The following is a 12853-nucleotide window of genomic DNA, read 5'->3' on the forward strand; positions in this document are numbered from 1 at the left end:
CATCCTTAGGGGGAGAGAAAGTGGACCCAAATAAGAAGGAAATAGATCTCACATGGAATGCAATGCATTTGAAAATATATGATCCAAAAACGAATGTTTCTGAACAAGAAGTTAGAAAAATTGTCCATAATCAATATATTGCAAACAGATTACCTGATGCATTTGTAAAAACAAAGCAAGTGACAAATTCATATATTCCTGCCGCAAATGTTCCGGCACGAATTGAAATTCCCACTAATAACAAAGCCACTGAAAATGAATCTATTACACGCCGGAAGCGTGGAAGACCACTTGGTTCAAAGGATTTGAAACAAAGAAAATCCAAAAGGTTGAATGAAATGGCAAATGTTATCAATATTACTTCTTCAATGAATTGTAAAGAAACAAATTTTGGAGATGAGGATGAAAATCTCAGAGAAGTAGAAAATAATAATATCAAAGATAACAATGAAATTTTGATTAATTACATTTCAACTAAAAGGCAAATAAATCGAAAGAATGTTATTGTTAATGATGCACTTGCTCATTCAATCGCCACCGAAATAACACTTGATGAAAATGATATAGAACCAAGAACGATACAAGAATATCGGGGTAGAAATGATTGGTCAAAATGGATAGATGCTATTCAAGTGAAATTAAAGTCACTTGAAAAACGAGAAATTTTTTGGACAAATTACCCAAACACCAAATGGTATAAAACCGGTCGACTATAAATGGGTGTTTGTAAGAAAAAGAAATGAAAAAGATGAAGTGGTCAGATATAAGGCACGAATTGTAGAACAAGGTTTTCCCCAAAGACCAGGGATTGATTATGAAGAAACGTATTCTTCAGTAGTAGATGCGACTGCACTAATATTCTTGATAAGTCTAACTGTCTCAAATAGTTTGCAAATGCGACTTATGGATGTTGTGACCGCGTATTTATATGGTTCACTTGATACAGACATTTATATGAAAGTCCCTGAAGGACTTAAGTTGCCAGAAAACCACCAGTCACGAGAAATATTTTCCATAAAGCTGAAAAGGTCACTTTATGGACTAAAACAATCTGGAAGAATGTGGTATAACCGTCTTAGTGAATATCTCCTGAAAGAAGGATTCAAAAATGACCAAATCAGTCCTTGTGTATTTATTAAACGGACCCAATCAGGATTTTCTATAATTGCAGTTTATGTTGATGATTTAAATATCATTGGAACTCCCAAAGAGCATGAACAAACTGCAAAATATTTGATGAAAGAATTTGAAATGAAAGATCTTGGGAAAACAAAGTTTTGCCTTGGATTACAAATGGAGCACTTAAGGGGTGGAATCTTTGTACACCAATCCAACTATACAGAAAAAGTCCTAAAAAGATTTCATATGGACAAAGCTCATCCGCTGAGCTCTCCAATGATAGTGCGATCGTTAAAACCAAAAGATGATCCATTTCGACCTTGTGAAGAAGACGAGGAGATTCTTGGCCCTGAAGTGCCATATTTAAGCGCAATTGGAGCTCTGATGTATCTAGCTAATAATACAAGACCTGATATTGCTTTCGCTGTTAATTTATTAGCTAGATATAGCAATTCACCAACAAAGAGACATTGGAGTGGGATAAAACATTTGTTGCGCTACCTTCGAGGAACTAAAGATCTAGGACTATTTTATCGATCAAAGCAAGATGTCATTCTTGTTAGATATGCAGATGCTGGATACTTATCAGATCCCCATAAGGCTAATTCACAAAATGAATATGTATTCACATATGGAGGTACCGCAATATCTTGGAGATCCACGAAACAAACACTGACAGCTACATCATCAAACTATGCAGAATTGATCGCCCTTTATGAAACAAGTAGAGAATGCGTTTGTTTAAGGTCAGTAATTGGTCACATTCAAGAAGAATGTGGGATAAACTCGATAATAAATTCTCCAACTGTAATCTTTGAAGACCGGGTGTATTGAAAAAGTTAGTGAAGGCTTCATAAAAGGGGATAGAACCAAACACATAGCACCAAAACTTTTCTTTGCACATTACCTCCAGAAGTATAAAATAGTAAAAGTCAAAAAAATTCAATCAAGTGAAAATCTTGCCGATCTATTCACAAAGTCCCTTCCATCAAAGAGATTCGAGCAACTTGTATATAAAATTGGAATGTGTCATCTACGAGATATCTGTTGAACTCAGGGGGAGAATCATACTCACTGTACTCTTTTTCCCTTCGTTCAGGTTTTTATCCCATTGGATTTTTCCTGACAAGGTTTTTAACGAGGCAGTATTAAATAGAAATATTGTAATAATATTTTACTCTTTTTTTACATAATTAGAATGCATTCAAGGGGGAGTGTTGAGATATAGTGTGAAAGGTAATTAATGAATATAGTGTGAAGGGTAATTAATGAATTTACCCTAATGTGAATGTATTCAATGTAATTGTGGATGAACTTGTCTATAAATATGGAAGTTCACCAATGTAAAAACTACACTAATGAGTAAAAATATCTCCATCTACTAACTTTTACTCATTCTATTCCCTCCTTATCTCTTTAAGTTTTAACACTTTTAACATTCTCCTTAGTTTAATTTTAGAAATTCTAATTTTATAATCTTTCCATTTTAGTTTTTGTATTCTTAGAATCAGTGGATCTTATCTGATCTGATTAGGTAATAAAAGAAACAAATTTATATAATATTTACCATAGCAAAACCCCTATTCCAACATATGTTAAAGTAACAAGTGACAAGTTTAAACTAATCACTACCAAACTATATCTTAAGCCTAAGATTAACAGATTGTAACTAAAATAAAACAAATAATATCAATTAACATGTGAACTCTAATTACTAACTACAAGCCTTTGTTATTCTAAAATTCGGCACAGTATTTTTATTAACTTTTAACAACAAAACATCATTTACAACCCTAACCAATTAAAGAGTAATGGAAAAGCTTAGTATTAAAACCTAATTAAAATTAAAATGGAAATTGATAATTAAAAAAAGTTAAAAATAGAGGAGGCTCACGGCATGGGCAACGTGATGGTGGGTAACAGAGAGAGCAAAAGTTAAAAGTGATGGTCAACCACAAGTATAAGATGTTACATGGAGTTCTATAATTACCATAAAAGAAAACATAAAACATATCTTGTTAAGCTAATTCAAAACATACCATACTTCTTTGTTGATTTAATCTTCCATTAGTTGCAATCCCTAAATACGGATTTAGAAGTGCAGCTTTGAGGAGGCCCCTAAAAGCCTATGGTGAGAATGAAGTGAAGAGGATGGATGAAAGAAATGAGAATGGGAATGATGAAAAAAAGAAGATAAGGACAAATAAGATATTTCACAACTTAACGTCTTATCAGACGTCTTTGGTTCATTAATGTTACTGTAGCTTTAATTACTACAATACAATGTTATTCAATGAAAATTTTTTAAGATTTGCTTCAACTGTAGTTTATAAAAATATGTTGCTACCATATAAAATATCCCAAAAATAAATGATAATGAATTTATTCAAACCAAATTTGCAAACTTGACATTTGAGTGATAGAGTAAATGTCAAATTCAAGTAAAACGAGGAGTTAGAATAGGTTTTTAATATAAAAGTGAAATTAATAAATATATGTATATTAAGCAGAATTACATGTGGGTATTTTTATACACCATGACATGTATGTTAACCGTAGCTTGTAATGGTATGTAGCAAGTGAAAATTGGCCAATTCAAACATATAATTCTATTACTCTATATAATAATAAAGGTCAAATTAAGGACATCAAAAAGAATTGGAAGAAGTCATCGTTTGCTTAGTAGTCTACAAAGCGCTTTCACAACTCATAAAATTAAAATTAACTTAAAAGAGTATGTTAATTGGCCTGGGTATCCCTTCAGAAGCTTACTTCAAACCATCGCCAAGACCGGGTGGCATCCCTAAGCTTTGGGCAAGATTGCTCATTCTCTCCTTCATTGCCTGTTACAACGACACAATCATATCACAAATCTGGAGTTAAATCTTCTTTTCTACTTGGATCATTGAAAGAATAACAAACCAGGACGCTTTTCTGGTGTGCGTCTTTGTATGCCTCGGTAACTAAAAGTGATACTTTCTGCAAGAACGACAGAATTTAGTTGTTCAGAAAAGAAAACATGAATAGTACGAGAATAGATAAATTCTTTAACACCCACCTCAGCACCAAGCTCCATTGCAGCTTCAGTAATTTCAGTCCGAACAGGTTGTTGATTACCAGAGAGGGTAACCTGGATAAAAGATGTTCAAATAATGAAGAAATGAGTATTAGATTATGAGGAAACCGCCTTGTTCGGATAGCTACAACTTAGAAGGGAAAAAATGATTTTTTACGTTTAATTGTAATTAATAGCTGTGCACAGGAATGGCCTTAATTAGTACTCCAACTAGCCTAAAAAACTCTCCGTCTCTTTTTTTTCTTCTCTCTTCCCAACAATCCCTCTTATTTATTTACTCTCTTTCTCAACTTTCAATGTTGACATCTCAAGCATACAAGAAATATCATACCCAGATGAGCTCACATTACCAATAAGTGTATTATGACAATATCAAAGGAGCATACAGTTTTCAAGTTTTAGGTTGCATATAGTTAATAAAAAGCATATAGGGACACAATGAGCATTTTAGATACATCATACCTTGATGAGCTCACCTTCACAATAACCATCAAACTCTGCTCTGCAAGACCACGAAAAAAGAAAAGTAAAAGCTTCATGCTTAAATTACATGAAATTCAAAAGTTCAACTCAAAAACTGTCGAAGAATAGCACATACGCAGCAAGCTCTTTTTGCACTTTTACTGCTTCAACTTGAACTACCATTTGCGCCTTCTTCACTGTCTCGTATAGATTTTGCATGTTGCCAAGTATTCCAGCCTATATTGGTTCAACAATTCATCATTGGTATCTTGAAAAATCAAAAACAATGAATACTTAGTACTATGCAAGTCCCCAAGAACATGCAGCATTTTTTGTGGGGAGTACATTAACGGCCCATTTGGTAATCGGTACTAAATGGTGAGAATGGTCATGTAAAATTAGGGTAATTTTGGTAGGAATATCTCTTGAAAAACTTAATGGACATGCTAATTCTCCTTCAACAAACTTATTTTCTTCACGAAATTCATTCCAATGCATTAACATTTAAACATATGGTATTAGGTGGTAATGAAAAACTTGTGAACAATAAAACTTTTTAATGATCAAACTTTCATTACCGTGGGAAGGATATGATACATATCATGAAAATATATTCTACAAATCATTCCTATGAGGCCATAAATATTTTTTTGTACAAAAAAATTTTTCATCAGCATTCTAATGTCTGCTTGTCCAGCAACAACAACATCAAAGCTAAAATCTTAATTCCAAAAGATTAATGTCTAATGCTATTTTGGACTAATTTCCGGAGAGAAGATCAAACTTTCGGCATGTTGACCCTTCTCTCCTCTAAACCTCCTTTGATCCTAATATATTCCCTCCCTTTTCTTCTTTGCCCTGTTCAATTAACTTTCTCCAACCTTCTCTTTCTCACATTCTAAGTTGGTTATGATCAAATATAATAGAATAAAAGTGTTGAAAGGTTCTTTCTTCTCCCAAAATTGTAGAGCCATGTCAAACAGAATTCAACAAAAGCTTACTAATTTCCAAAAGATTGTATTATAACAAAAACTCTAAGTTTGATCACAATTGAGCACCATAAAATATAGAATTAGCAATGCACTTTCAGAGCATGATCCATGCAACTGCAAATTCATTTTTTGAATAAATAAGCACAATTTAATCATTCATGAATAGATTAAGCGTAATCTTAAACATAAATCAGAACCATAATCAAGTTTTTTTAATGTAAACATATATGAGATTACAAAGCACAAGGACGTGCAAATAACAGCATTATAGAAAAATATCTGAGGATAATACAAGGCTCACTCACTTTCGATGATGAGTCATCACCCTTATCGTCCTTTTTACCACCAAATAAACCATATACACGTACTGATCTTGAGCCCTTACGAGGCTTACTATTTCTCCACATCAAACATGGAAGACCAACAGGATTAGCATCAGCATTTAAATTGCCTGTAAAAATTTATGAAAAAGATTACATTACAAAGACTATAAGATAGTCCCCGTGTCCTTTTAATTTTGCCCCACTATTCGCAAAAAGCACTCACATCCACAAGTCAAGGGATGGAGAGAGTACTAGAGATTGCAACCATGAAAAAAAAATAGAGCATACTATGACAGGATAAAAACATGATGCCTTTCAAATAATTCCACAACATGAGATAAAATTAATAAACAAAGTTCGATTTTGAGTTCACAAATTCAGTTCTCCGGTACCATCAGACCACTGCAACTTCGAAACCAAAAGATGCAAATTAAAGATCCATGCTCAATTGTTACCAGGATTTGACTGCATACTACTGAAGAAAAACTTGTAGCAGACAATGATAGCATAGGAATAATTGGAATACTAATTCATCCACAGATATGATGATACTTCCCCAATTAAATAGGAAGATCTTTTCCAAGTCGCAACATACACGATGATTACAATTGGTTTATTTACACTATGTTCGGATAATAATTTTGGAGAGAAAAGAAAGGGAAGGAAGGGAAAGGGAAGGAAGGGAAGAGAAATGGAATGGAAATAGCTCATGTTTTATAGAAGAGAATAAAAGGGAAAGGAAGGGAGATTGGTGTTATCACTTCAAATCTTTCCAATTTTAGAGAAATTGGAACCTTAACAAAAAGTACCCATCAAATTCTTCCAATTCCCTTCCTTCCAAATCCCTTCCCTCCCATTTTGCTATCTAAACAAGGGATTCTTCCTCCCACCTAATCCTTCCCTTTCCGTTCTCTCCATTTCCTTCCATCCAAACACACCTTTAATGAAACAAAAGTCCTACTAACGTAACTAACTTTATTCATCCACAAATTGTCCTGAAAGGAAGAATCCAGAGCCTATTAAGCTTAAAAAACAGTATTATGGAGGTGTGCAGATGACAAACTTCAGCCTTCAGTGAAGTTTTCGGGACACTATGTTCAAAAAAGGAGTTAAAAGATGGTCCAGGGTCACACATCATCTATGGTTCTGGCCTATCATTGAACAGGAAATGCACTGATGATTTCCTATGTCAGGTTTGATTCAAGAATCAAGGGTGTCTGCAGCGCTAAATCTGCAATAAGCCCTCTTCATAATGACCAAGATTCAAAACAAGATTATAACCATCTAAATTTCAGGCAACATCATTGAACACTTCCTTGATAAGCACTTTAGGGGCAAGATGAATGATGGTGGAAATAATTACTCAAACTAATTCATACTTAAAGCATCAGCTGAGAAACAATAAACCCCGCAAAAACATAAAAAATAAGAAAGGCAATGTGCAACTCAATTCGCATCTAGCAGAGATCATTTACGGGTACCAAATTTCACATAAATACATTTTTTCTTCGCCTAATAAAATTTGTATAGTAAACAACATGTGGCCATGAACTTTGATTCCATCTTGTACCCTAAGGATGACATGCTTTATGTTTGAGCAAACGATGAGATAGAAGGGAAAGGAAGTTGGAACACATAATAGCATGTGGGAAGATAGTTCCTCCCTGATTCCAGTTTGTATGCTTGTTATAAGAATTTACTTCTCATATGAACAGGGCCTTCCATTCTAAAGCAAGCCTTGCAGAGCGGATCAAACATTGACAAACGTTTCCAGATCATATCTAGATATCAGGATTTTGCATTCCAGCAAGAATGACAATAATCAGACTAGACCGCAAACTTGTTTCATTCATATGGCAGAAACCTATTTTTAGTTTAGGAAATTTTTTAGCCAAAAGCCCTAATTGAAGCCGAAAGGAAAAAATCATGTTCGTATATGTAGTGAACATTTCTCCCAACTATTCATTGTGCCATCTTTATTTCCCATTAAGTAGAACCACTCTTTTAGTTGGAAAAAAGGAAAAAGTACTACTACAATAAGCTTCATATGTAACTAATGACATGAGTTATTGACTTAGGAGTCTGCAAAGGAAGTTTTCATGGCTTACAAACCTAACTGCAGAAATTAAGGGAAATATGTAAATGTAACATATTGTAGAGTGGATAAGGATTTTGTCTAATACTTAACCTATTCAAATGCGTCCATTTTCGATGAAGCCAAAATTTAATACTCCCTCCTATACTGATCCAATGTCCCATTTGTCTTTTGACACTATTCACCAATCAATTTTAGATTGTATATTATTTCAGTCTATATGTTAAAACATAGTCAAGTGCAATCTTATTTGATTCGTCTTAATGCATATTTTATTAATATCAACTTTTTATGATTTAACCAAGCACTGTCAGTGATATTCAAGATTGAAATAATGCATGGTAAGTGCGAAAAATCAAATGGGACATTTAATTATAATAGAAGGGAGTAGTTCTTTGATTTGAGGTTGTAATGAACTATAGCAAAATAGCTTGCTATAACATGTAAACTTGCTACTTATGTGAAGTTACAGCGAAGTTTGCTATCAAATTCAAGTCAATCAGAAGCAACCGTTTTTAATTACAAGGATTGGTTGTGTAATTAACCCCCCACACACTCTACGTGAAAGTCTAGGAGAGTTACTAAATGACATTGTGGCAATGGACATAAATTATCAAACAAAGTAGAGGACCAAAATGGACAGAATTTTTTGATGTTCTTTTCTTGAGCTTGTACAGAGACAAATTTTATAACAAAACTGCATGCCGTCTATCCCATCAAAATTATGTCATTCTAGACATTAATACACTATATGATTGAGTTACGAACTATCAAACCACATATGTAGTCTGTGGTAATAAGCCACACGCGTAAGAAAGTTAACTGTTTGGACCAACATTTATCCTTTGAAAAGTTGTTTAGCCAATAGCCGTATTCATCCATTAGATTTTGTTTCCTATCTTCATTAATTAGATGAACATATTTTATGGACAAAGAAGCGCAAGTGTTGATGGTGCAAGAAGAGAGGTGTACACCTATGTCAATAAGACAAATACTTGACACTTCCATTTGAACCAAAAATAAGGAAAAGTTTCATCAAATAGTTGAGTCTAACACTTCATACATATCCATGTAAGATATGATCAAACACTCTAATAGACATGTCTAAGCCATCGAAGATGATAATGGAGATGAGGTCTAAAACATAACAACACTCAAATGCCTAAAAATTTAACAAAGCAATGTTCCTTTAACATAACAACTCTAAGAGAATATTATAACTTAGACACTAATATTTATGTACAACATAAGGGTATTGATCACTTCCCAACCTTGAAAAGAGGGTTGCCAAGAGAAATCAATAAAAAAATTGACTTTCACATAGAATAAGCTAATAGCATCATCACAAATTGGATAATTGAATTAATTATAAGAATCCAGCTACTAAATTAAACATAGTACAGACAAAGAAAACACCTCAATTCTAAAGATAAAAGAAACCAGAAGAAACTAAAACTACACAACATAAAATCCCAAACAAAAAGACGGTCTTTAAAGTTGTGTTTGAAAATCATGATTTTATTTAGAATTTAAAATTTAATTAAGTTTACTGCCCGTTTGGTAACCGGTATCAAATGGTGGGAAGGAGAATGAGTTGTAGTGTAAATTTTCATTATACGTATCAGGCCATTCCCGTGGTAATGAAAGCTTGATCATAAAAAAGTTCTTTTGTTAACAATTTTTTATCACCACCCAATACAAAACATGTTCAAAATGTAATGCATTGGAATGAATATTATGAGGAAAATGAGATTATTGAAGAAAAACAATCATGACTATTAAACTTGTCAAGAAATATTTCCACCAAATTTGAGATTGAAATGCTTCATTTATGATTTTATATATAATTTGAAATAAATTACTTGTTCCAAACACAACATAAGGAAAAAGTTCATATTTCTAATTTATCAGTAAACAACCAATTGAAGCAAGCCAACAAAACCCTAATTAAAGTAAAACCCATTTAAAATCATGATGTAATTGCCATTTAAATTAGAAAGCAAGAAAATTCACATAAAATTTAGAAGCCCAGCAATACTTTGAAGGAGATTAGCCAATAAGAAAGCAAGTTAAAGACATCACAAAATATAAACAAGAAGAAAAGCAGAAAAATGAAGAGAGCTTACAAAAGGATAAGGAAGAAGAAGAAGTACAATTTTTGAAAGTATCATTGAATTTAGAACAAATGGGTGGTTTAGATGTGCTGAGAGTAGTACTTGTAGAAGCCATGATAGAGAGAAAGAGTAAATGGGTGTGTGAGAGTTGAGATGATGACCGAAGAGGATAAACTCTTCTATATAAACAGGTTTACAAAATGATTTTTTAATTTTACGTAAATAAAGAAATAAATGAAAAGTATTCAACTGGTTTTGGATGAAACGGCCTCCGACCGTTAATTTGAGCCGGTCCAATTTGCGTGTGTAACAACATCATATGCTTTCCCTCGTTTAATTCATTTTTTGGGCATTTTTCAATTTTAATTTTAAAGGTATTAATTTTCACTATAAAAGTATCAATTTCAACTTTAAGTAAACTTTAAACAGATCAATTAAAATAAAAAATTCAATTTTGACGTTAAACTGATTAATTTCTACCTAAATATGGTTCTGTTTCACAATTTGAGAACGAAGTTAACAAAATGGTATTATTATAGCATTCTATTGATGAATTTTAAGCAACAAATGAATGGTCAATAACACTATTAATAATAGTGTTAAAACATTGTACAATACAAGTACTTTTATTCAATGAAACATGATGGTTCTAATGGAATATAAGAGTACTTGTACTCTGTAATCATCGATCAATAATAGTAATATTACTCTTTCCTTAACTCGTTTATATATATTTGTAAATAATTCAAATTAAATATGTTAATAGTTAAATTACGACATATAAATTGATAATTAATGTTTTATGATCTAACTCAATTTTGAACGTATAAGCTTCAATTATCGTTTTCAAAATAAGTATTCAAAGTCTATGAAGATATTTCATAGTTTTTAGTTCAAATTGAATATGTTAATAGTTAAATTACGACATATAATTTGACAATATGTTTTATTATCTAACTCAATTTTGAACTTCTAACCTTCAATTATCATTTTAAAAATAAATATTCAAATTGTATATGTATATTGTATAGCATTTAGTTAATAACACTATTATTTATAATTTTATTGACCATTCATTTGTTGTTTGAAATTCATCCATAGAATGATAAAATAATACCATTTTATAAAACTTCGTTCTAAAATGTGAAATAGAACCATATTTAGGTAGAAATTGATTAGTTCAACGTCAAAATCGATCACTTATAGGTCCAAATTGAAATCATTTTATTTTAATTGATTTGTTTAAGTATTACTTTACGTTGAAATTTATATCTTTAAGGTCAAAATTGATAGATGCCCAGAAAACGAAAAAACGAGGAAAAATGTGTGATGTTGTTATATGTTCGAATTGGACCGGCCCAAAATGACAGTCTCAAAATGACGGTCTCATAATGAGATCATCTCGTCCAAATTTTTGTGAAAAGTATTTACTTTTGGTGAAAGAGTATGATACTTGGTTAGACACCTTGGCTCGTAAATTATCATGTTTGTTGAGAGTTATTGGATTGTCAATTTCATTCTTCAGAAATAGGTTCACACATGTGAAACAACTTTACCACTAAATGGGGCATTGCTAGAAAAGGTAGTCTTACTTATTCTTCTTCTTCTAAATTAAAACATAAATTCGTGTACAAACTCTAAAATACATAAACAATTTATAATTTAAATTAAACTATTATTGAACGTTTAAACTAGCCGATATTTTAGAAATTGACACATATAATACAAACATTTTGTTGTTATTGTTGTGATGTTGTTGATGATTATTGAGATCTAATTACTCTAATAGGGATTGATGATTCCTCTTCTTCTTCGATTTCAAGTGATTCTTTCACTTTATTTCATATTAATCTTATTTTTGATCATACCCTTTTTAGTAATTTGGCTCATAGTTACTAAGCAACGATATTTTTGATCCTGTCATAGTAAAAGTAACCTTTTTTAGCGCTTAATCTTCCTAATAATTTAGCCAGTATACTAACTTTCTTAATAGCCTTTTTCAAGAAGGAAGACGTATTGGTGTTTGAAAATTAATGAAATACAATAATAATTAGAGAAATTAAGAGACTCCTTGAGTAATAAGAGAGTAATTAAGTAATAAAATTTAAGTAGAGAGAGTAGTAGGAGATGAGATGCAGTGGATAGGAAGAACAAAATCACCCCATATATAGGGAAGCATTCAATGACTTTTTTTGGCGGTTGCATGCAACTTTGCACTTCCGACAGTTTGATTCCATAGAAGTGTGCGATATAGTTCACTCGGTTTCGGGCTGGTTCACCTGATATGGTGGTTTGCGGTTCGATAGTTATGTTAAGCAAAGTTTTGAAATCAGCACATGGCTACAATTGCTAACCGGTTCTAGGCGGTTCTAAGCAGTAATTCTTTAGATTATTTATGGTTAATCAAAACTTAAAATTATTGAAAAATCAATAAAATATTAAATTTTTTCTTTTTAAAAATCAATAATATTTATATTTTGTAAATAAATTACAAATATACTAAAAGTTAATTTTTTGTGTATCTGTGTTAGGTTGTGGTACACAAACTCCCAAAAAACATTTGTCAAAAGAAAAACCCAAAATAACAAAGGAGATTCATGCATAAAAGTACTAGCAGAATTAAAAGTGTACGCCAACAAACAAAATTAGGTGGGTGGATGATGCAATGAAAT

The 12853-nt window shown here is 32.1% G+C and overlaps 1 protein-coding gene across 2 annotated transcripts; it reads right to left on the reverse strand.

Moving 5' to 3' along the window:
* Positions 1 to 3705: 3705 nt before the first annotated feature.
* Positions 3706 to 10362, reverse strand: LOC130801442 (nucleoid-associated protein At4g30620, chloroplastic-like). Of its 2 annotated transcripts, none has more exons than XM_057665303.1 (7): positions 10221 to 10362; positions 5955 to 6100; positions 4794 to 4894; positions 4658 to 4697; positions 4178 to 4249; positions 4042 to 4098; positions 3706 to 3962 (listed from the first exon to the last, which is right to left on the reverse strand). In XM_057665303.1, the coding sequence occupies exons 1-7, from the start codon at positions 10294 to 10296 to the stop codon at positions 3888 to 3890; spliced, it is 567 nt and encodes a 188-aa protein (XP_057521286.1). In that variant the 5' UTR covers positions 10297 to 10362; the 3' UTR covers positions 3706 to 3887. The 2 variants fall into 2 exon arrangements, with proteins under 2 accessions (XP_057521286.1, XP_057521285.1); XM_057665302.1 differs by having other exon boundaries at positions 10194 to 10355.
* Positions 10363 to 12853: the final 2491 nt, after the last annotated feature.

Source organism: Amaranthus tricolor, chromosome 15 (assembly GCF_026212465.1).
Source record: "Amaranthus tricolor cultivar Red isolate AtriRed21 chromosome 15, ASM2621246v1, whole genome shotgun sequence".
In the NCBI taxonomy this organism is placed as follows: domain Eukaryota; kingdom Viridiplantae; phylum Streptophyta; class Magnoliopsida; order Caryophyllales; family Amaranthaceae; genus Amaranthus; species Amaranthus tricolor.